General features: G+C 46.3%; 1 protein-coding gene and 1 pseudogene across 2 annotated transcripts in view; one reads left to right on the top strand and one right to left on the bottom strand.

The window, feature by feature from the left end:
• The window catches only part of TMEM131 (transmembrane protein 131), a 168,604-nt gene that overhangs the window by 9,279 nt on the left and 134,579 nt on the right, over positions 1-24,746 (bottom strand). For both annotated transcript variants that reach the window (XM_002710001.6, XM_017339810.4), the window contains exons 28-33: positions 24,250-24,436; positions 23,085-23,270; positions 21,844-22,002; positions 20,888-21,480; positions 7,190-7,365; positions 3,547-3,674 (exon numbers count right to left, since the gene is read on the bottom strand). In XM_002710001.6, the coding sequence (XP_002710047.3) occupies positions 3,547-3,674; positions 7,190-7,365; positions 20,888-21,480; positions 21,844-22,002; positions 23,085-23,270; positions 24,250-24,436 (1,429 nt within the window). The remainder of the gene's footprint in view (positions 1-3,546; positions 3,675-7,189; positions 7,366-20,887; positions 21,481-21,843; positions 22,003-23,084; positions 23,271-24,249; positions 24,437-24,746) is intronic.
• LOC108176062 (large ribosomal subunit protein eL39 pseudogene) lies at positions 9,840-10,292 on the top strand (annotated as a pseudogene).

Here is a 24,746-nt window from a genome sequence, read left to right as displayed (position 1 = left end):
AAAGGATCTCGTTTAGCCCCAACGTAGAGAATTCCAGATACGATAACAAACTGAACTGAGAAAAACTCACTGGCCACAGGCCAGACTATTCATGCCACTGTACTATAAAAAACTCACTGGCCACAGGCCAGACTATTCATGCCACCATACTATAAAATCTTCTGTCCTTCTACTTCTGACTGACAGGGTTACTTAAAAACCCACAAGGTTCCCATGACACAGACATCCAGCCCCTAGTGGAGACTGTGGGTTATTTTATTTTTTTTTGACAGGCAGAGTGGACAGTGAGAGAGAGACAGAAAGAAAGGTCTTCCTTTACTGTTGGTTCACCCTCCAATGGCCGCCAAGGCCAGCGCGCTGCAGCTGGCACATCGTGCTGATCCAAACCCAGGAGCCAGGTGCTTCTCCTGGTCTCCCATGGGGTGCAGGGCCCAAGCACCTGGGCCATCCTCCACTGCACTCCCTGGCCACAGCAGAGAGCTGGCCTGGAAGAGGGGCAACTGGGACAGAATCCGGCGCCCTGACTGGGACTAGAACCCGGTGTGCCGGCGCCACAGGCGGAGGATTAGCCTACTGAGCCACGGTGCCGGCCGACTGTGGGTTATTTTTAAGCAAGTCATTTATAAGTATGGGGGTTATTTATTTATACAAAGTTTAACTCTGTGCCACAGTAAAAAAATTAATTGGTTTTAAGAAAAAAGGTGCCAGACAACTATTTTATTTTTGCTGAGTCATCCATTCCTAAATTACACCCGATGATCTCATATCAAGAACACTCCTTTAAGACTTCTTATCTACAGTAGGTATGAGCTAGTGTAACTGAAGTGATTGTTTCTAAAAGAGAAAAACAGAGGATGGTTCAGATACCAGGTTTCATTTTTACCCACGTCACACCCAGTGCACGCCCGTCCGGGGAGGAGGGGAGGTGGGGAGGTGGAGAGCAGAGAGCAGGGTGAGGCTCTCCCGGGCTGAAGTCCAGGCTGCTGAGTGCAAGTCCACAGCCCTGGGCCCTGAGCTGAGCACGCTACTCAAGCGGATCATCAGAAGGGATACATCTCTTCTTTATACTAAACCTGCTTTGCTTACTTTGGATTACTGCATTTAAGTTAGGTAAACATGAAAACTGCTCATAAACAGAAAGACAAGCGTCAGCGTGGAGCTGGTGCTGCACGCCAGTGAGGCCCTGGGTCCTCCCAGGGCTGCATACACCTCCTGTGTCCCTGAGCTCTCTGAGCTGGAATACGACCTCCTGCAGTCCTGCAGGGCACTGCTATGGTGCTACAGCTCAGAGAAACGGTTTCACAGACTTCTGCCACTGCAGAGTATTTTGTTTCAGGTTCACAGCTAATATACAGGGCCAACCTCTTAACAATCACCCATGGAATGGTATCTGTAGGATAATTCTTAAGTTTATGATCCTAAGAACTTCTGCAAGACTGTCTGGTCTCACACAAGATGTCTGTATATGTAAAAACCAGTTTTTCATAAACCTGGAGACTTGAAGTATCTAATCACCAAATCATTTAAACCTAAAAAGGCCTAGAAAAACCGTCCCTAGCCACCAGACTTGCATCATTCCTGTTCTAGGTGCCAGGACCTAGCACCACTTTGTGCCTCAGGTTGATACCTCAAGAGAGATCCAGTGTGCCAGCCGCCCCTCCCCTCTGGAAGAGGGGTGACTGCTCTCTTGCCTCAAATGGTTAACTTCTCATCCTGCTCTACTTGACAGGCCTTCTAACTGGGCTGACCTGTTCTCAACCCATGGTAGGACTGGGTCACTCAAACTAACAGTTTTCACAAAAGAGTAAACTTTAGGCTCAAATACTCATTATTACTACTCACTGCCATGTGTTATTGTTTAAGTTCAGGGACAGGGTTAAGTTTTACTACAGTGGTCACTTTTTTATTAGCTTTTGATTCTAGAGAACAGGATTGGCCCTGAGTTAATCTGAGTTAATAACATGGGAATTGAATGTAAGCTGGGTTTTTGCAAAGCTGAAGAATTATTTGCAGATCTGAGACTTGCCACAATTCTAGGGCCAAAGTGAATGATGACAACCAATCTATGCCTTCCATTTTCATTTATACCTAACTCCTTTGACTGCGGGGATCACACTCCACTTACCATGATCCACAAGGAGGCAAGCACCGGCTTCCATGCTGGTGACCATCTTACATGACGAACTTAACCAGGGAGTGCCCCACTGGGCCCCACCAGTGGTGCTCACGCAAGGTTTAATGCAAATATGGAGTAATCTTAGTCCCTAATCCAGTACTTTGATCTACACATTTCCTGGGGGGAAGCATTCAACAGCAAGCTTTCCTTGCCGGGTTCACCTGAATCCTGTCCCATAGGTGTGGTGGAATGAGAAGGCCATGCCAAGATGGCCTCTGGAAACAGAGTCTGCCTGGCAACAGGCTGTGATTGGATGGTTTCAGAAACCACACGACAGCGGAGTCTGCCTGGCAACAGGCTGTGACTGGATGGCTTCAGAAACTGCCTGGCAACAGGGCATAGACCGCCCCTTGACTGGATTGGCTGCCTTGGCTATATAAGCTGCTGTAGCAACTGAAATAAACGAGTCTGTGGGCTGCTTGCCTCAGGCCTGCTTTCACGGACTGCCGGGGTCTGTGTGGTGACTCCGCACCTCTTGCCCCCACCACGCTCCTCCTCCCAGAAACGAATCCACAGCAACACATGGGGTCTCAGCTGGAGTTATTTCATGGTATAATTGACTGGTGACACCTCTGTTGAACTTTTTTTTTTTTTTTTTTTTTTTTTTTGACAGGCAGAGTGGACAGTGAGAGAGAGAGACAGAGAGAGAAAGGTCTTCCTTTGCCGCTGGTTCACCCTCCAATGGCCGCCGCTGCAGCCGGCGCACCGCGCTGATCCTGGCAGGAACCAGGAGCCAGGTGCTTTTCCTGGTCTCCCATGGGGTGCAGGGCCCAAGCACCTGGGCCATCCTCCACTGCACTCCCTGGCCATAGCAGAGAGCTGGCCTGGAAGAGGGGCAACCGGGACAGAATCCGGCGCCCCAACCGGGACTAGAACCCGGTGTGCCGGCGCCGCAAGGTGGAGGATTAGCCTATTGAGCCACGGCGCCAGCTTGAACTTTTTTTTTTTTTAAGAATACACTCTTCCAAGTTTTCTGGCACAGAACTCTGGATCCCAGCTGTAGCTCTGAATTAGTGACTCAACACACTCAGACCTCTGAGAAAAGCTATGCTCACTCCTGTGGCTGCACCATCAGGGTCACCTTTGTGTAGAAGGGAGATAGCTTTGGAACAAATCATCAACCAAAATTTTCATAAGGCATTAAGTCTGCCCTCCACCTGTCTGACACCAGAACACAATGGCTGCCCCCAGCCACCGACAGAATGTTAGCCATCAGGTAAAAACTACGAGAAACAAGATACAGACCTGGTTTTTGGTATGAAGCCTCCCTAAAAACCAACCAATCAACAAAGCGAATGAACATATTACCTGGATATTTCACTGTAACTTCTCTGATATATTAATTCTCTACACCCATTTATTTTTCTCACCTGGGTTTCACATCTGTTGGGATTTCTTTCTTAACATTTAAGAGCTTTTTGCTTTTTTGCTTCACTTGAGACATTTCGCTTTCATGTTTTTCAGGCATGGCTTGTTTTCCCTTTTGCTTTTCTGTATCCTGTAAAAAACATACACTTAATTACTGAGAAGGAATAACAAAAATGGCTGAAATTGGTCTCATTTGAAGATGCACACAACTTAACAAATATATTCACCTTAACGTGCGAAAACCACAAACTCCTTTCTTCAATTTTACCTTTACTATGGCTCTTTTAATTTTTTAGCTGCCCTCAAGTTATTATGATTATGTTTATAATCAGTTATAAAGAATGTCATTTCAATTTACACCCATATGCTGACCGTGGAGCCGTGGCAGCAGCAAACTGGTAGCTTCTGAGGGGCCGGTGCTGTGGCATAGCAGGTGAAGACGCTGTCTGTGATGCCAGCCCCTTTATGTGCACCAGTTCGAGTTCTGGCTGCTCGCCTTCTGTTCCAGCTCCCTAATAACGGTCTGGGAAAAGCAGCGGAAGATGGCCCAAGTGTTTGGACCCCTGTCTCCCAGCTTCAGCCTGGCCCAGCCCCAGCCCCAGCTATTGTGGCCATCTGGGGAGTGACCCAGCAGATGGAAGATCTCTCTCTCTGTAACTCTGACATTCAAATAAACAAATCTTAACAACTCGTAGCTTCTTAAGCACTGAGGAAGTAAAATCTTGCTTCGCTGAACTTTTCTAAGTTAAACACTTCCCCCATTGGGCCCAATTCTACAACAAATCTCAGGAGGTGGGGCTTAGTTATTCATTCACTTTTTCAACATTTATTGATCACTCGCTGGGTGCCAGGCAGTGGAATTACCACGAGGGCCCTGGCTGCTCTCCCAAGGACTGTGAAGCCCAGCAGGAGGGAGAACACATGACACTTAAGGATCAGCCTTGGGTATAGAAATAGTCGCTGGAGCCCAGAGGAGCGGTCTTGCCTGGCTCACTGCCAGCCATGCCCAAACAGCATCTTACAGCTGTGCTGCTGTTTAGCTGCTGCTGCTAGTCCAGCACTAGGTTAGTACAGAACCTGAGGGTGAGCCGACAGTGTGGTGGCACTGAGTATGGTGTCAGGGGGCCTCTGCTGAACAGGGTATATATTCACTCAGGAGTGGCTCAACCTGCCCGGGCAGCTGCCTGTGGGCTATGCACAAGACCAACCTGGTTCTTCTCCACTCACAGTCTGGGAAGCACTGGTGCTGATGGAAGTAGAGAGAGAGAGGAGAAGGACATACTCTTCAAGGGGGGTGGCCGTGGGCGTCAGGGCTTCCACGCGTGGTGAATTCCTGTCTACCCAACAGCTGTGCAGCCTCACAGTTTGCTGTTATTAATAGAGCAAGTCAGGTCCATCTATTGAATTATCTAGAGTAAATCACCAGATCATACACCTCTTGAGACCACTAAGAATTTTTATGAAGAATCTTCTCAATGCTTAGCCCACCAGGTGATCTGTAGACCAAGAGTCCTTTGAGGACAAGCCATAGCCTTTCTACTGCTGTCACCCAAGCACGCTGCACAAGGCCTGGCACTCAGGTGCTTACCTGTTGCTAGAACAGGGCTGGCAAAGACACACAAGAGAAAATGAGGGGCTGGAACTGTGGTGCAGCAGGTTAAGCTGCTGCCTGCAACACCAGCATCCTGTATTGGAGCATGGGTTTGAATCCCAGCTGCTCTTTCAATCCATCTTGCTGCTAACATGCCTGGGAAAAAGCAGTGGAAGATGGCCCAACTGCTCGGGCCCCTGCCACCCATATGGGAGACCCAGATGGAGTTCCAGGCTCCAGGCTTTGGTAGGACCCAGCCCAGTCACTGTGGCCATCTGGGGAGTGAACCAGCAGGTGGAAGACCTCCCTCCCCCCCCTTCAAATAAGTAAATCTTAAAAAAAAAAAAAAGAAACTAAACTGTGGAGTTTGCAATCTAGTTGCCGGGCAGGGGGTGGGGGTGGGTGGGTACGGAATGCACCTAACTGGGCAAGTGAGTGCTGTCACAAAGACAAATACACGAGATCTCTTTGCAAGAGTGTGGAGCAGGAGGAATAGGAACTGATCCAGGGGAGAGGGGTAGTGGGCTCAGAGGCCTCACCAAGGTGAGCTTTCAACTGAGCCTGCGAGGCAGCGAACAGCATGCAAGAAAACAGGGGGAACAGCAGGGGACAAAGCAGAGAGGCCGGGAGGATGGAAGGGCCACACAGAGAGCACTGGCCAGGGCGGTCAGCCGGAGGGGCCGGGAGGAGTGAGGAGGGGCAGGAAGGTGGGAAGGGACGCCAAGTGCAGCTGCGAAGGAAGTCTGTGCTGAAAAGGCTTCCCTGACGCTTGGTCCCGGAGCTCGCGCCGTGGGACGCCCCTCGACGCCCCTCGACGATGAGCAGCGGGCGTTCTGCTTCTCCAGGGTGATCTGCTCAAACAGAGCCGGGACTGCAGCCCTAGTTCCCAAGTGAACCACAGGAGGCCCAGTGCCAGGCCAACTGCCAGGGGGTGGGGGTGGCTGACGTGAAAAGTAACTCACACACGGATTTTATTTAAAAAGTAATGTCTGTAGATAATGTTGAATATCTTTAAGAAATTGTTCTTTGGGTCACCAGACTAAAAGTGAAATTCTGGTCTCCAACATTAAAGGCTACATCAGGATCATTTAACATTTGAAATACAGGGGCCGGCACTGTGGCTCACTAGGTTAATCCTCTGCCTGCGGCGCCGGCATCCCATATGGGCTCTGGGTTCTAGTCCCGGTTGCTCCTCTTCCAGTCCAGCTCTCTGCTGTGGCCCGGGAAGGCAGTGGAGGATGGCCCAAGCGCTTGGGCCCCTGTACCCGTGTGGGAGACCAGGAAGAAGCACCTGGCTCCTGGCTTTGGATCAGTGCAGCGCCGGCTATAGCGGCCATTTGGAGAGTGAACCAACGGAAGGAAGACCTTTCTCTCTCTCACTGTCTATTACTCTACCTGTCAAATAAATAAAAAATAATTTGAAATACAGTTATCTGAAAAGACAGGTGGTGAAGGAGAATGCCACCGTGTCTCCTGCACTCCATTTATAACTCACGCTCTTGTACACGCAGCAGAGCCTCACCCCCAGCTCTCACGCCCGCCATGCACCAGGCACTTTGCAGTATCACTGCTGATGCTCACGGCTCCCTGTGAGCTGGGCCTCAGAGGGGTAGGGCAGCTTTCTCCAGGTGCTGCTGTGTCCTGGGGCACGCGGGGCTCTGGATTCCTGGTCACCACTACAGACAGGAGTCCTGCCCTGGGCCACACACTCTCTCCAGGACAGGGAGTGAGCAGTCACCAAAGCCCTGCGTGACAGGACGAACCTAGCATGATTAAATGGTATCGTTCCTCCTCATCCTCGCCCAGTGATTCAAATCTGAAACAGACATCCTGAGGCAGAGCGGCTGCCATTCCAGACAGTCCTTAGCAGCAGTGGGCCCACGTTCTAACTACTTTACTGTATTAACGCGCTCCGCAGCGGTCCCCAGGGGCAGCGCGGCCACTGCTCGCCGCGGGGCCTGTCTCTGCAGGGGTGCGGCCCTTCCTGCATGCCCGCGGAACAGAACACAGCGGCTGTGCACTCGGACCGAGAGCCCAGAGCCGCAGGACCGTACCTCCTTGAGGAGCGGCTCTGTGTCGGGGTTGGAGGTCTCTGTGGTGGTGGAGGAGCTGTCATCGTCGGCCAGCGAGTCCTTCAGCTCTTCCTCCTGGGGCCTCCCCTTGCCCTTCTTCTCCTTGTCCTCCTGCTTCTTAGGTGGCTTTACCTTGCGCTGCAGAGATCTGCTTTTCCCTGGGGAGGAGAATCAACGTCAGAGAAGCACTGATTTGTAAACAGCCGAGAAAACAAAGCAGTTATATACGTATTTATTGGACGAGGTGGATCCTTCTGATCCAGAAAGGGTTCTTCTCTTCCTCTGTGCGCAGTTCTCCTCTAATTAAAGCTTTCCAAATCATACTTTGTGATGAGAATTTTATCAACTTTATTGAGGCACAGTTTATGCACCAAAGAATGCATCAACTTTAAGCGTACAGTTCAATGAACATGGTTTGACCAATCTGAGAACACTTTACTCTCCAGAGGATGGTGGAGCTTTTAAAAGCCATTGAAGTGAAAAGCAGAGATCCTCTGACTTGTGTTGGAGATGGGAGCCTGATGGGGACACACACACACTGAGCCACCCTTGTTCCCCTCCTGGGCTGCCAGGGGCCTCAGCAGCGGAACCACAATGGCCGGGCCCGAATCCTGGCTCTCCCTTACCGAGCTGCATGGACTTGGCTTTTCATCTGTGGGTTGGGAAGACAGGACTTGACAGGGCTCAGCACAGTGGCTGGCAGGTGAATACTATGTGATGCCACTCTGCATATGGACAGGTAAAGCGGAGCTACAAAAAGGCCATTATTTCAAAAGATCTGGATGCTACCAAGACAAATGAGAACCAGCTCACAACGTGACTCCCAGGTGGTGTTCTGTGTGCTAGCAACACAGCAGTACGGAGCTTACAGTCTAAGGGCCTGGACAGAGGCAAAGAAATCCCAGCTTTCGGCCCCCCAAATGGTGCCTGCAAAGCCATCTGAAGAGGCAAGTAGGTTAAAGAGGCAGAAACCACACAAACTGCATCTTAATCCTTTCTGTGGGTACTGTCATTTTAAATACATCCTTTTGATGAGAGAGATGTAATGCAACTTAAGCCCTGACGTTTCATGCTTTATCCAAAAGAATGCCACTCTCAATGGGTGCCAGAGATGCAAACTTTTGACATCTAAAACTGTGGTTGGCAAACTATGGCCCCTGGGCCAAACCTGTGGTCTGCAGCCTGCTTTATATGTCTTGTGAGCCAAGAAGGGTTTTTACATTTTTAACTAGTTGAAAAAACAGGAGTATGTGACAGTCAGTCTGTGGCTCACAAAGGAACAAACATTTATCACCCGGCCCCTTACAGAAAATGTTTGCTGAGCCTGATCCAGAAAAAAACAACAACCAAAAAACCCGCGAAGCTCTGACTGACCAGTTTCCAGGAGTGTCATTTCATCATTTCACTACACGGATTTCAGAAGGTGCTAGATTTGGAATCAGAGCTGAGAAATTAGATCTCTAAAATTAGGGGTCTGTGGCAGGCATTCTGTGCAGCAGGCAAGATGCTGCTTGGATGTCCGCATCCGTATCAGAGGGCCTGTGTTCCTGTTTCTCTGCTTTCTCTCCAGCTTCCCGCCAATGTGCACCCCGGGAGGCAGCAGGTGATGGCTCAAGTGCTTGGGCCCCTGCCACCCACGTGGGAGACCTGGATTGCGTTCTGGGCCCCTGGGTTTCGTGTGGCCCAGCCCAGTGTTGTGGGCACTGGAGTGAGCCAGCAAATGGAAGAGCTCTGTCTTTCAAATAAATAAACACAAATTTTAAAATTAGGGTCTTTGTTCTAGAAGACTGGCTAGTGGCTTTAATTATAATAGCCCTTGCCCTATCCTGACGGGCCAGTGGACACACACACCCCCTCCCCCACACAACACACTGCATGGCAGAAGGGAAGGGGATGTCAGAGGTGGCCCTGTGATTTCTCAGATCCTCACAGTTCAAGAGCTCATGCTTACAGGGCCCCGTACTTTCCCACGTGACCAAGAGCCGTATCCAGGCAATCGACTGCTTATCTATAATTACAGAATCTTCTCTTGTTCAGACTCTCGGGGTGAGAGGCAGTAAATCTGCATCAATCACCTGTACTTACAATGAACTGAAACTTCCACAATAAATAAGAAAGGCTGGAAATGAAAATTTTAAACTAAAATTAAATTTTGAAGTTATGGATAGACAAACAACAACAACAACAAAACAGTTAAACCAACAATTTAGTTGAAAACGTAGAGAAACCAAGTTTATCCCATGAAAGTGCAGTTTATCCTTTTTACCTCTGAATTCTCATCTTTTATCAACTTCTTACTATGCTGCACGTGGACTTCTGTCTGCAGCACCGTAACAAGTGTCATTCTGAAATGGTTACCCATGACCCCTTCACCTTCACGTTGTACATGACCTTTCTTCTCCTGGACACTGCACCAAGTGCCCGTCCCTGCCCTGCAGGGCGCCAACCTCACTGTCTCCCGATGACAGGACTGCTGGCTTCATCTTTGCTGATGCTCTCTCCCTAGTGACCCACCCTTGGACAGCTCTTGCCCCTTCCTGTTCTCCCCAGGGACTCACTTCAAGTAAATGAACATAAGCAATCAAAACCAAGTTGTCCATATCAGCAAGGTCAATATCCTAAAACCATCTTTTCAATTTTTGGTGTATACTAGTGGTTCTTAGCCAGACACACTTTGGCATAACCTAGGGAGCACTAAAAATATATTGCTGGGCTTTCTCCTTTCCTCCACCATTGTGGTGGGTGTCCCTGATTCTTCCTCGCCATGTCTTCTCACAAGACCTTCAGAATCAAGAGGTTCCTGGCCAAAAAACAAAAACAAAACCGCCCATTCCACAATGGATTCGGATGAAAACTGGTAATAAAATCAGGTATAACTCCAAGAGGAGACACTGGAGAAGAACCAAGCTGAGTCTATAAGGAATTGCACTTGAATGGCGTGCTCATTTCTTCTGTCTCAATGTCACTATTACCACATCAAGCTGAAGATGTCACCATCATCTGGACAGCTGGACATGTTTGATTAGGGCTGTGACCAGTGGGCTGGTTCAGTAATAAATATGTGAGCCCTTTTGAAAAAAAAAAATATTGCTGGGGCGGGCATGTGGCAGAGTGGTTAAGCTGCCACTTGGGATCCCGTAGGGAGTGCCTGGTTTGAGAACTGGCTACTCTGCTTCCAGTCACCCTGGCACAGGAGTGGCAGGTGTGATTTCTTCTGCTGCTTCCATTCCCAGGTTCAGCTGTTGAAGGGAGAGGAGACTGCTTGCTTTTCCAAGAGAACAATCAGAAAAGCTGACTGAGTAGACTGACAGTGAGCCCGCATCTATCTGCACGAAGTCACTTCCCCACAAAGCTGTGCTCAGGGAGTGGGGCTCTGCCCGTGTCTTGCCACTTGGTAGAATAAGGCAACAAGCTGGCTCTCAGGGCATGTTCGTTTCTAAGCGTCTCTCTCCTTCCTCGGTGGGCTGGTTTCTTGTAGAAGGACTGGGCTTGACAGAGAAATGCTGCCTTGGTAAGTCAATGGTTCTAAATGCATATTTCTGAAACCCAGAGACAGCATCACTTGGGAACTTGTTACAGATGCAAGTTCTATATGGCCCCATTCCAAATCTCCAGGACAGGACACTCTGGAGGTGGGCACAGCAGCCCTCCAGCACTCCAGGTGACTGTGACACAGGGTCAATGAGAGAATCCAGGCTCAGGTCGTAAGCTCTGTCCAGGTTTGTTAGACACTTGCCTTGGCCACTACTGGTAGTAACGGAGCACCTCATTCATGACCACTACAAGTGTATATCCCCTAGGAATCCCAGAGGAACAGTTTCTGTCTTTCAGAGTAGGATTTGGGAATTCTGGGTCACCTGGAAGAAATCATCTAAACAGTACACTCCCACTGGCAATCCATCAGTAGAATGGACGCTACCTGTCAAACTGCTAATTCTTTTCTCACCCCCACCGCTCTTCCTTAGCGCAAGACTTCATCTGTTGCTTGGCCTACTGCAATGGCCCTCACTTCCTGTTATCCCTTCCTATTCCTCTATCTTCTCCATTGGCAAGAACACTGATTTCCTTCCGAAGCAATTGAAAAGCTTAACAACTTTATTCTGTTTTTCATTTTCTATGAGATAAAGTTCACATTCCTTCACAATCTGGACCCATTTGTCTTTCTAGCCTTGGCCCCAGTTCTTCAGTGTGCTCTGGCCTTGGCCTACCAGGGAGCTCAGCTTCCTGAGCACAAACACCTGTTCATGCTATCATGTTGTCCTCACTACACAGAGACCAAGGGGCACTGGGCATGGGAATCCAGAATTCAGAAATTCCTTTCCTCCACATCGCTGTCAATACTTAGCTTTTGGCCGGCGTCGTGGCTCACTAAGCTAATCCTCCGCCTGCGGCGCCGGCACACCGGGTTCTAGTCCCGGTCGGGATGCCGGATTCTGTCCCGGTTGCCCCTCTTCCAGGCCAGCTCTGCTGTGGCCCGGGAGTGCAGTGGAGGATGGCCCAAGTGCTTGGGCCCTGCACCCCATGGGAGACCAGGAGAAGCACCTAGTTCCTGCCATCGGATCAGCGCGGTGTGCTGGCCGCAGCGGCCATTGGAGGGTGAACCAACGGAAAAATTAAGACCTTTCTCTCTGTCTCTCTCACTGTCCACTCTGCCTGTCAAAAACAAACAAACAAACAAACAACTTAGCTTTTGCCTTCTTAAAAAATTACTTTAATTGACAAGTACTAATTTATATACTGCATATTTTATGGAGCATAAGGAAGTTTTGATTTTTTTACATTGCGGTCTTTCACCTTTTTGATGATAGCCTTTCTAACAGGTTTGAGGTGACACAGAAACAGAGAGCAGAATGGCAAGTTCCAGAGGAAGGGGGGAGGGGATAAATGGGAATATGGAGATGTTCAAAGGGCTCAAAGTCTCAGACTGGAGGAATAAGTGGCGACTACAGTAAATAATAATGGATTACATATTTCAAAGTTGCCCAAAGATATTTTGAATGCTCCTATAAAAAATAAATATGCGGGGCGCTGGACATGTTAATTAGCTTAATTATTCCAAATTAGGATGGCACAAGCTGAAGGGAGAAGCGGTGTAGAAAAACACAGAGAGCACATTTCCGCTGAAGTGGCCCAGGGGGAAACACACTGAACACTGTGAACCTGGGGCGACGAGGGAGCCGGGCAGGGCAGCCAGACGCGTCAGGCTCCTACCAGGCTAGGTGACCTGTCCCTGGGGCTACTCACCCACCTGCCTTCCCCACAATCTCCAAGCAGACTCCCGACTGGGGATGCTGGCTTTTCTCCTATAGTCACCCAATCTTGTACGTCTGTCTCCAGGCAAGAAGCTCTTCTGTGACATTTTCCCTACGGTTCCCACTCTCCAAGTTCCCAGCTGGCTGAAATTGCTTGCACGGTCTGAGCAGTTAAGGGCAGGGAGCTGGCCGTAGCCAGCCCTCCACCCTCAGGGCTTGCACAGTGCCCGGCACTCAGGAAGTGCTCAGCAGCACCATCAGTTCTGCGCCTTCCCAACAGTGAAACACACCAACAGCGTGAGCTGCTCTGAGACGTGCTACCCCAAATTCTCATGCTCATCCCATCTCAAGTCTTTCTAAGTAACTCAGTCCATCAATAAGTAGATTAGATTATAACAGCTTTTAGTGGAAGTCTCCTCTAGAATTAGTGGTCAGGGTCAAGGACTGTGGTTTCTGTGAGAGTGCCATCAATCTGTGGCTTTACAGTCCAAATCTCTACCAGTGACAGTCTAATCCCATTTCAGAATTGACACTAAGTGGAGCCCAGTTTTCCCTAATTAAGAGACACAAATCCCTTATTTTTTCAATTAAAAAATGTTTGGGAAAAATATCTGGGTACTTACACTTTTGGGAATATGGGGTGATAAGCACAACTAAAATCCATGGACAAGATATAAAAACAAATATAAGATGACTCTGGGGGTGGGAAGAAGGGGCCAGATGGGGGAGGGACAGTGGGAGCTGAGGAAAGACATGGTGGCCAGGTTCTGTGACTTTTCTCTACAACAGAATACAGGGGATGAGAAATAATCGCTAAATATGAATATAGAAAAACATACCTAGCGTTCGTGTCATCGCAGTCTCAGAAGGAAAGGAAAGAGAGAAGCTGAAAAAGTACTCAGCAAAAACAATGGCTGAAAACATCCTGCATCTGACCAGAGACAAATCCACCGATGAACGAAAAAAGCAAACCTAAACAGAATAAACATGACGGAATCCACACCAAGACATATCTGAATCAAACTTGAGAATCCTAAAAGCAAACAACAGAACTTTGAAGAAATCTGACAGCTCGCCTGTACTGAAACAATAAGAATAACTGATTTCTCACACTTCATGGTGGCTAGCGCCGGCATTTTTCAAGCAAAGAAAACGACTACCATTCTAGAATCCTACACATCCATGAAAACATCCTTCAGGAATATCGTGACACCAGCAGATGAAGGAAAACTTAAGAGAATCAGTGTTCAACAGGAATGGCTAAAAGGAGTTCCCCAAACAGAAAATGATCAAAGGAGGAACCCGAGAGCCTTGGAGAAGAAAAGAGCACACAAAGCAAAAATACGAGTAAACAGAACAGGCTTTCCCTCATGTCTACAGATTTCTCAGTTATGTTTGATGACTGAAGCAAACATTCTAACAGTATCTTGGTTCTAAATGCACTTAGAGAAAATATTTAAGATAATTATGTTATAAATGGGGGGAAGCAAAGAAGCAGAAAGGGAACTAAGGCTCCCACCCTTTACTTGAACTGGTAAAACAATGACCTCAGAAGGCTGATAAATTATGGAACACCGGGGCTGGCACTGTGGCAGGGGGGAAAGCCACTTCCTGCAATGCCAGCATTTCATATGGTGTTGGTTCAAGTCCCGGCTGCTCTACTTCTGATCCAGCTTCCTGCTAATGTGACTGAGAAAGCAGTGGAAGATGGTCTAAGTCCTTGGGCCCCTGTACCCGCATGGGAGACCTGGAAGAAGCTCCTGGCCCCTGGCTCTGGATCAGCCCAGCTCTGGCCAATGTGGCCATTTGGGGAATGACTAAGCAGATGGAAGATCTGTCTCTCTTCCTCTCTCTAACTCTGCCTTTCAAATAACTAACTAACTAAATAAATATTTTGAAAAATTATGTAACACCTAGAGCAACCATTGAAAAAGCTATTCAGGGCTGGCACTGTGGCGTAGCAGGTAAAGCTGCCCCCTGCAGTGCTGGCATCCCATATGGGTGCCCGTTCAAGTCCCGGCTGCTCCACTTCTGATCCAGCTCTCTGCTATGGCCTGGGAAAGCAATAGAAGATGGCCCAAGTCCTTGGGTCCCTGCACCTGTGTTGGAGACCTGGAAGAAGCTCCTGGCTTTGGCCGTTGCAGCCAATTGGGGAGTGAACCAGTGGATGGAAGAACTTTTTCTCTCTCTGCCTCTCCTTCTCTCGCTGTGTAACTCTTTCAAATAGATAAGTATTAAAAAAAAAAAAGCTATACTAAGAAAGATACATACTCAAAAACACTACAGAGAAATCAAACCAGAATTCTGGATAGATACACATAACCTGTCGCTCCCCCTCTTCGTGGAGGAACGACACAGGACCCTGCACTGTTCTTTTGTCTGCTCGGCCCTCCCCGGGTTTGCTGCTGGTTCTTCCCGGGTTGGCTACCGTCCCTTCCACCTCTGTGGAAGGGCGGTTCCCCCTGCCACATTCCCCACTTCCGCGGGGGAGCAGCACACCGCCGGCCGGCTCTCTCGGGGGCTGCACAGGTGTTCCTTCAGATAGATGTTCCTGGTGCATGTTGTCTCTCTCCTCCTTTATAGTCCTCTTCCACCAATCCGTGCTCTGCTACCCACACGCCGAGCACGCTGCTCTCCTCCAATCAGGAGCAGGTCCTGCTGTTTATTGGTTGAACTGGAGGCAGCTGTGTAGAAGCTGTTTCCTCCTCTCCCAGCGCCATATTGTGGGAGAGCAGATGCATAGAATAAATCTTAATTCGAGTAACAGTCTAGTCTGAGTTGCTCCCCACAATAACCCACAGGAAGGAGGGAAACAGAGAAAACAGAAATAAAACAACAGATTTAAGTCCTAACACATCAACAATTTCATTAAAAGAAAACTGTCTAATTACACAAAGAAAAAGACTGACTGGCAGACTGAATTAAAAGTATGTATGCTATCTGTAAGAAATGTATGCTACCTATAAGAAACTCACTTCAAATATAATAATATAGACCAGTTGGGAATAAAAAGTACACTGTGAAAACATTAAGTGAAGGAAAACAGGAGAGGCTATATTCATACTAAAGTAAACGTCGAAGGAGAGAACATTACTGGAGATAAAGGAGGAAATGATCTAACTGATAAAACAGTCAGTCCACCAAGGAGACGTAGACATCTTTACATGTATGCACATTTAAAGAGCTGCAAAGTATGTGAATCAGAAGCAGGTTCGAGAGAAGTCCATACTGACAGCTGGAAGTGTCAACACTCTTCTAAACAATCAACAACTAGACAGAAAATTAGGAAGCTCATGGAAAAACTCAACATCACCAGCCAACAGCATCTAATAGACCTTTATAAACAATTTGATGCAGAACAGGAGAATATAATTCTTTTCAAGAGCCCATGTTCATATGTCAAGGTAGACTACAGCCATGTCCATAAAACCAACCTCAACACATCTGAAAGAACTCAAGTCATTCAGAGTGTGGTCTCCAATCATTATAATTTCAAACTAGAAAGCAATTAACAGGGCTGGTGCTGTGGCACAGCAGGTTAATGCCCTGGCCTGAAGTGCTGGCCACCCATATGGGCACCAGTTTGAGACCCCGCTGCTCCACTTCTGATCCAGCCCTCACCCTCGCCCTCTCCCTCTCCCTCCCCCTCCATGTAATTCTGACTTTCAAATAAGTCTTTAAAAAAAAAAAAAAGAAAGAAAGCAATTAACAGAGAGGAAAATCTCCAACCACTTGGAAACTAAGCAATAAACTTCTAAGTAATCCTTGGGTCAAGAGACATAAAAAATAAATATGGAATGGAGTGAAAACTGATTATGAAAAACGGAGCTAAGAAGTAAGTTTACAAAGCATACATTAAATGGGGGGAAGGGGCTGGTGCTGTGGCTGTATAGGCTAAGCCTCTGCCTGTGGCACCATCATCCCAAATAGGCGCCAGTTCATGTCCTGGATGCTCCTCTTCTAATTTGGCTCTCTGCTATGGCCTGGGAAAGTAGTAGAAGATGGCCCAAGTGCTTGGGTCCTTGCACCCATGTAGGAGACCCAGAAGAAGCTCCTGGCTCCTGGCTTCAGATTGGCCCAGCTTTTGCTGTTGTGGCCATCTGGGGAGTGAACCAGTGGATGGAAGACTCTCTCTGTAAATCTGTCTCTCCAGTAAATAAATTAAAAAGGGGGGGAGGGGAAAGAATTTGTCTTATAGCAACAATCTAAGTTCACATCTCAAGAACCTTAGAAAAGAAAAGAAAAATAAACCTAAAAAAAGCAGGAGCAAGGTGCTAATAAAGAGCAGAAAGCAAAGCAACTGAAGCACATAAGCAACAGGGAAAAGTCAATGGAACCTAAGAGCTGTCTCCTTGAACAGGTCAATAAAATTGACAAACCTCTGCAAGACTGACAAAAACCAACAAGACACAACTTACCAGCGTCAGAAATGAAATAGCAGCGTCAGAAATGAAATAACAGACATCAAAAAGATAATGAGGAAATACTACAATCATCTCTGAACACATAAACTTGAGGGCAAGTATTTGGCCCAGCAGTTAGGATGCCACTTCAGACACCTCAACCCTACATCAGAGCACCCGGGCTCAAACAGCAGCCCTGGCTCTCAATTCCAGCTTCGCAACAATGCAGACCTTTGAAAGCAGCAGGTGATGTTGCCATGTGGGAGACGTGGACTGTGCTCCTGGCTCCTGGCTCTGGTCGAGGCCCAGCATCAGCCATCACAAGCACTAAGAGGGTGAACTAGTGGATGGATGAACTCCCTCTCTTCTGTCTCTCTGCCTCTCAATAAATAAACAAAATCCCAATCATATAAATTTGATAGCTTAGCTGAAACGGACCACTTGCTTGTACAACATAAACTACTGTAACTCACCTAACATGAAGTAAATAATTGTAACAATTACAGAAATTGAGTTTGCAATTAACATTCACTCCCAAAGTGAACTCCCACAGTTCAAACTAAAGGTAATTCAAATGGATCACATGAAAAGACATGTTATAGACTGGGATAAAATACTTGCAAACTACATACCAGACAAAGAAGCAGCATCTAGAATATGCAAACCATTCTCAAAACTCAAACAATTAAAATAACAACTCATCCAATTAGAAAATGGGTGAAAGACAAGAAGAAGACACTTCATGGAAGAAGATACACAGATAGCAAATAAGCACACAAAAGTATGTTCAACATCACACTAGCTGTTAGGGAAACACAAAATAAAACCATAATGAGTTATCAGTACAATCTATCAGAACAATTACGGCAGAAAAAATAGTAACACCAACAAATGCTGGCAAGGCTGCGAAGAGGCAGGATCATTTCTGTATTGTTGTTGGGAGAGTACAGTCACTGTGGAAAACATTCTGCCAGCTTCTTAAAAAAAAAAAAACTACATAGTGGGTGGGTGTTATGTGGTGTAGCAGGTTAAGGTGCTGCCTGCAATGCTGCATCCGAAATAAATGCTGATTCAAGTCCCAGTTGCTCCACTTCCAATCTAGTTCCCTGCTAAAGCCCCTGGGGAAGCAGATGGCTTGGGCCTCTGATACCCACACAGGAGACCCGGATGAAGCTCCTGGCTCTTGGCTTCAGCCCCACCCAGTCCTGGCTGTTGCAGCCATTTGGGAAGTAGATACAGGATTTCTCTCCCCACCCCCCTTCTGTAACTCTGCCTTTCAAATACATACATCTTTAATTAAAAACAGTAACAGCAAAAAACTACACAGCAACTATCAGTAAGACCCAACAAATTCACTATTGAGCACTGATCCCAGAGAAACAAAGCCGCATGTTCATTTAAAACCTGTACACAAATATTTATATCATCTTCATAAATAATAGCCCCAAACGGGAAACAATCCAAATGCCCTTCGACAGGGAATGATTAAAAAAACCACGCTACAGGGGCAAGTGTTTATCCTGGGGGGTAAGATGCCCATGTCCCATGCTGAAGTGCCTGGATTTGGGTTCCAGTCTGGCTCCTGACTCTGAATTCCTATTGGTGTAGACCCTGTGGGAAGCCCTGCTAACTTGAGTAGTTGCACTCCTGCGGCCCATTTAGGAGACTTGGACTGGGTCTCAGCTCCCAGCTTTGGGCCTACCCGGCTGGCTCTGAGAGTTGTGGACACTTGTGGAGTAAACCAGTGGATGGGAGCTCTCTCTGACTCTCAAATAAATAAAAATGAAAACCAAAAAATTCTCCAAACTACATCCACACCATGGACTACTATTTAGCCACAACAAGAAACTGGTGAATCTACAAAGAATTATACTAACACCCCGTCAATTCCAGGGGTATCCCACTGGTCACACTTCACGAGTTGTGGGGTTAGGACCTTAACACAGGGGACACAGACCTGGGGATGACGTTAAACGCAGATTCTGATTCAGTATTCTGGGTTGGAGCCCAACGGTCTCCATTTGCTACCAGCTCCCAGGCGATATCACTATGTTGGTTCCTGGCCCACAGTTCTGGGTAGTAACACAGACACAGTAACTATGTACAAAGGAACTGGGGTTAGCTTTTGAGCAACTGCAAAGGTTCTGCCCAGCCGAAAGCCTACATATAGCTCCCTGACATACTGTTTTAGAACCCCCAGAGCAATGCCCAACTTTTAAGGTACATTTTAAAGACTGGTCTTCTCTATGTGTGCTATATCTTCATTAAAACATTTATTGAAGGAAAAAATATACATTCTGGGCCTCTTCTCTCTTTCTAAGAGCAGTGGGAGAAGGCTAACAAGCAGAGTGGCTGCTCTTGTGAGGCCTATGGCCACAGTTTCCGTGTGGGCCCAACAGTCACCACGAATGGGTTATCTATGCTCCTTCATTAAACAGTTTTAGTAGTTTGCCTTTAGGACCACTACGGAAATTCAAAAGCATTAAAAATAATTACATTCTAAATGAATGAGCCTGAAAACAAAGGAGACCTATTGTACTACTGTGGAGGGCTGTCCCGATTCCCCACTCTCTGTGATAAGAAAGTATGTTTATTTCATTCATGACCTCAAAGTGGAAAAACCATATTCTGTATCTTGGCCTATAAAAAAAAAGGTTTTGGTATTCACTACTTATTACTGTAAAAATTATCCTAAAATTTATGAGCTCTATTAATAATGAGTTACCTAAAAAGGATTTCTGTAGAAGTTAGTGATAGTCAAGATACTTTACCATTCTGTAAAATCTAAATGCATGGAATACAAAGAGGATTCAGTACAGCTAGTCTATATTAGTGGGACTAAGACAGCCTCTAAAAGGGAACTCCTAGATTCTAGGTGGCAAGTTTTCCGACCTTTTAGGTTCTCTGCATGAACCAAAGGCAAACTCCTGGGGAAACCAGAGCAGATAACACACAGGCGTGGCAGTGGGTCATGTGTGGTTACTTTAACTACCACAGAAAGCAGGGAAGAAGTCAAAAAGTTCAGGCCATAGCAGGATAAAAACTGAACCGCAACTGGAGGCCACTAACTGGTTTCGACATTTTGGTTCTAGAAGTTACAATCAGCTCGCCAAGATGACCCGCCTCCTGCTGTTTCTGCCCTTAAGAAATCCTCTCTCCTGGAGTGTGAGCTCAACTCAACATTTCAGGCTGTAACTTCCAAGATCCGGGTGTAAAGGGCAGTGCCTTCCGCCATGCTGGCCTACTTCCTCTCTTGCCCTCTCGCTCACTCTGGTGAAGCCAAATGCTGTGCAGTGAGCTGCTTCTGGTCACAGCAAGGAAGGAACGGGAGCCTTCAGGTCTACTGGGAGCTGTGTTTGGTTCCCATGAAAAACTGAATCCTGCCTGCAGATCCGTCTGCAGGTGAACTCTGAGATGACGTCAGCCCCAGCTAGCACTGCAGCCTTGAGACCAAGACTTCTGGCCCACAGAAACTGTGAGACAGTAATGCTGGTGATTAAGCCACTAGGTTTTGGGGTAATCTGTTATTCTGAAAATTACCTCAGTATGCAGAACTCTAAAGCAGGGGCAGCCATACTGTCTGTCATTCTACCCAACCCTATCTTTACAGCATGAAGGCAGCCATAGTTAATATGTAGAAAATGACCATGGCTGTGTTCCAATAAAATTTTATTTATAGACAGGTGGTGATTCGGCCTATAGTTTGCCAACTCCTACACCAGAGTAAAGCAGAATTTCTATTTTTGAGATAACAGGCAGATGATCTCCAATTTACTAGTTGAAAATGGAAACAGATGTCCAACAAGTTTCTGATATCGACAAGCAATCTACGAGACACCTTTTTGACAAAGGCATACCTCTGTCTGCAAGGGATGTGGAGAAGTTGTCCAACAGTACTGAGATGTAGGAGCCAGAGGACACCTACCAGAGCAGCTCTCACCATGACTGCAATCACGCAGCCCCTTAAGCATGCCTTGGCTTGCCCCTCCCCCGCCACGCGTCCTGACATGGGAACACAGGATTACCTTTACTTTTTGACAGTGGCGATGGCGGCTGCTCTGTAAACACTTCTAGGGGTGGGGAGTCATGGTGGTCGAAGTCTTTGTCCATGGCTTCTATGAGACTGGTGATGTCTGAGTCCTCTGAGCTGTGCCTTGTGCTGCTGGCACGTTCTGGGTGGGAAGGGTGTGCAAGGGGGGCAGGAGACAGCCTCCCGGGCTGGGACTCCTGGTGCTGAGGCACTGGTGGCGGCGGCTGCGAGTGCTGCTCCAGCGGGCTGTGGCTGTGGTGCTGGCTGCCGTGCTGGCTCTGCTTTGCCCCTTTGGATTTCCTGCCTGCTGCGTGTCCCTGGGTTGTTGCATTTGAATCCAAGACCAGGGTGCCTGTTTTGCTTGCAGACTGTGTGGAAGCTGCTTGTGCAGAAGTCCTGCTCGAGGTACTTGAACTGTTTTTGGCTCTGACATTTTCAACGTCAGCTGAGTTCCTACTGCTGTGGCTGTTGTGTGGGTGGACTGATGGGCCACACTGCTTATGACTCCCTGCACTGGGTCGGGATGATGAGCCGCCTGCACCACAGAAACCCCTACTGTGACCGGGGTCACAGCCGAGTGTGTTCAAGCTGAAAAAGGACCAACTGCAGATCAGTAAATAGCAACCTGTAATATCTAGTATTTAAAAAAAACATTATAAACTACTCTGGGAAAAAACCAGCAAGAAATATAGAGCTGATTTTTACAACGTTCTAGGGTCCATTCTCTGATAACTTAGGAGTGAAGTCAGTGTTCAAGAGCACCTTAACCCTCACCAATGTAAGACACTTTATGTGGAACGAGCTCTTAGTAACTGAGGGCTTATAAAGGATGCTATTAAGCAATCTGACTGGAGAATTTCTTCCTCCTGAAAAGTGAATTTATTCTTCCTTATGATGACATCAACCAAGTCTACACGAGTTACAAAACCCCTTGCCAGCACGTGAACCTACTTTCCTTCCGGTGAAATACCGACGATTCTCCTGAGGTCAAATGGCCTTCCCACATCAAAGGGCGGGTTTGAGGCCTCAAAGGAAAGTCGCCTGCGAAAAGGCTCCCAGATTCCTTGAGCTTCCAAGTAGGCTGTTCCAATGACCAAAAGAAACAGTGCACTGCAGGGGACAGAGCTCAGAGTGAGTGCAAGGGACAAAAGTTTGCTGTTAAAAGCAGTTTCTTGGTGAAGTACAACATGAAATTAAAAAAAGAAAGATGTCTATGGTCACTTACAATGCATAAGACAAAAATCAAAGTGCTACGATGAAAGTTTACAAACAGTTTTTACTGAGTGCCCTGTTACACGGAGGTGATGGGGAGGAAATAATTACTTGTACCAGAAGATATACCTGGAAGATAATTTTTCTTCTACCGAAAAGAATTTTGGTTTCAACTTCTTGGGCCAATTCTTTTCTCTTATAGAATGCATGAGATAACTGTGTAAATTAACTCAGGTGAGTATATCTGATTCTCAAAATGTACAAAGATTATCTATCTGTTGGGGCTGGTGCTGTGGTGTTGAGGGTTAGGCCACTGCTTCCAGCGCCAGCATCCTCTATGGGTGCCTTTTCAGTTCTCGGCTGCTCCTCTTCCGATCCAGTTCCCCTCCTAATGGCCTGGGAAAGCACCAAAAGATGGCCCAGGTGCTTGGGCCCCTACCCATGCGGGAGAACCAGATGAAGCTCCTGGCTCTAGTCAGGCCCAGCTTCCACCATTGCAACATTTGGGGAGTGAACTAGCAGATATATATATGTGCATGTATGTGTGTGTGTGTGTGTATGTGTGTGTGTATATATATATCTGTCACATAAATAAATCTTAAATGATCCCAAGAACTTAAAACACTTTTTTTCTAATCAATTTCATGTTGTTTAGGTACTATTCCAGAAGAGTATACTATTAATTAAGTAAATAATCATCGATGTTCAAAGCATGTAACATTACCTGGTAAATTATCAGGGTTTTTTTTCTTAAGAATTTAAAGTGGACTTAATTTGTCTAACATATTTCAAAGGTAAAAGAAACTTCATGTATCATAAATGCCACCCAAGAGGGGTTCAGTTCTAACAATTCCTGCCACTTTATAAGCTTGACAAAGGCACAGAGCTCTATTTTGTTCATAGTGACTGGCACCCAGGGGCACTTTGTTAACAACATCCAGTGACAAATGAAGGCCAACCTGGGAAAAAGGCACAAGTACCTCATTATTCCTGAGATGATGATGTACAGAGCCAGTTCCCAGTTGGGCCTGGGCAGGGCTTCTGCACAGGTTGCTAACATGTGGTATGGAAGGGATGCATTCAATATAAATACAAATTCAGAACCACTGGTTGTTACAAACTTCAGCTCGCGAATAACTCTAGAAGCGGTGAAATCAGGAGTAAACCTAAAACAGAATGATGGCAGTAAATTTTAAGAACATACCACAAGGAGCAGATTAAAATGGTATCAGTCCCAATAAGCCTTTGAAATGCAACACAGAATTTGACTATGATGTTTTCAGTCATTTAAGATGAAGAAAGCATTGTCCCATGAGGTTAAGAATGGGAACAACTATATTCTGTGGGTAATTGGAGAAATTACATAGAAAAAGAATAATAACTGACTTTCCATAATTATTAATTCAGAAAGTTGTCTCTCAGTTTCTTCTTCTACCTTCCTTCTTTCTCCATATCTACATCCACATCATTTCCTAGACTTCATTGGCAGTAATGCTACTTTAAAAAAAAAAAATCCTAATCCAAGTGATCTTTGCATTATCTTTTGTACTATCACTTTTGACACAATTATTTTTCTTGTTTGCTGTTTGCACTTTGAAAAAGATACAATATTCCTCACTCTTATCTTTACGTGTCAAGCATTATTACTATTACATGTAGTAATATCATCACTTAAGTAAACATTGAAGATTAAAAAAAATATTCAGTTAAGGGGCAGAGGTTATATTTTATTACATAAACTTTATTACTTAACAGGTTATCAATTTTTAAAATATGCTACAACTATTACTGATACAGGGATTAACACTGTTTTTTGACCAAAATATTATATACTGTTATGCTGAATAACCTGGAAAACCAGTATTGGTGGGTATAAATCCCTGTTTATTGCTGCAATAATATGAATTTATGCCAACAACTTAATAGAAAATAATTTTGAAATTTGTTCTAAGATGATCTCATTCACTTTGGAAATAGAAGAAGAATACATAAAGAAAACCCGAGGCAGAGATTAAATGTGAAAAAAATCAAATTTGTGGATAATGACTTATTTTTTTTGATAAACTTCTGCTCAGAATCTGAACAACCCAAGTACACACAGTGGAGAAGTCAATGATTCATTACACCTTATAATCAAGTACTTACAGTATGATTATGTCTCTAGAGGCATTAGCACTTAGTGCAAACTCTTGACAATTCACAACTTTGAAGCCATATCCTTCACAGGAATAGCCACTGATTTCAATGGCTTCTATGTGGATTTGAAGCTGTCCTGTATTCTCTACTTTAAATGTCCTTTTCAATGTGAAGTTTGGTTCTCTTAGTTTTAAACCTAAAGAGAAACATCAGGAGTGAGGGTCAAGCTTCCTTCCCATCCTGCGCTCCTGGTCCAACTGGTAAGTGCCTTAGCCACGAAGGACCCTGTGCCAGAGATCACGAACCACCCCACCCCCAGAGAGACGGGCTACCACTCAGGCTCCACAAGTACTTTACTTTGATATGTCATTTGCAATGGCAAACATTTTATTATGCTTTACTTTTCATACCTAGAATAAATTAATTATGGTGTACAGTGATTATTGATATATTTTTTAAAGACTTATTTATCTGAAAGGCAAAGTGACAGTGAGACAGAAAGGGAG

The sequence above is a fragment of the Oryctolagus cuniculus genome, chromosome 2, assembly GCF_051225735.1.
Source record: "Oryctolagus cuniculus isolate XC-2025 breed Fujian yellow rabbit chromosome 2, ASM5122573v1, whole genome shotgun sequence".
Lineage (NCBI taxonomy): Eukaryota > Metazoa > Chordata > Mammalia > Lagomorpha > Leporidae > Oryctolagus > Oryctolagus cuniculus.
Note: the sequence above shows the minus strand (reverse complement) of the source record. Positions and strands in the feature narration are given on the sequence as shown.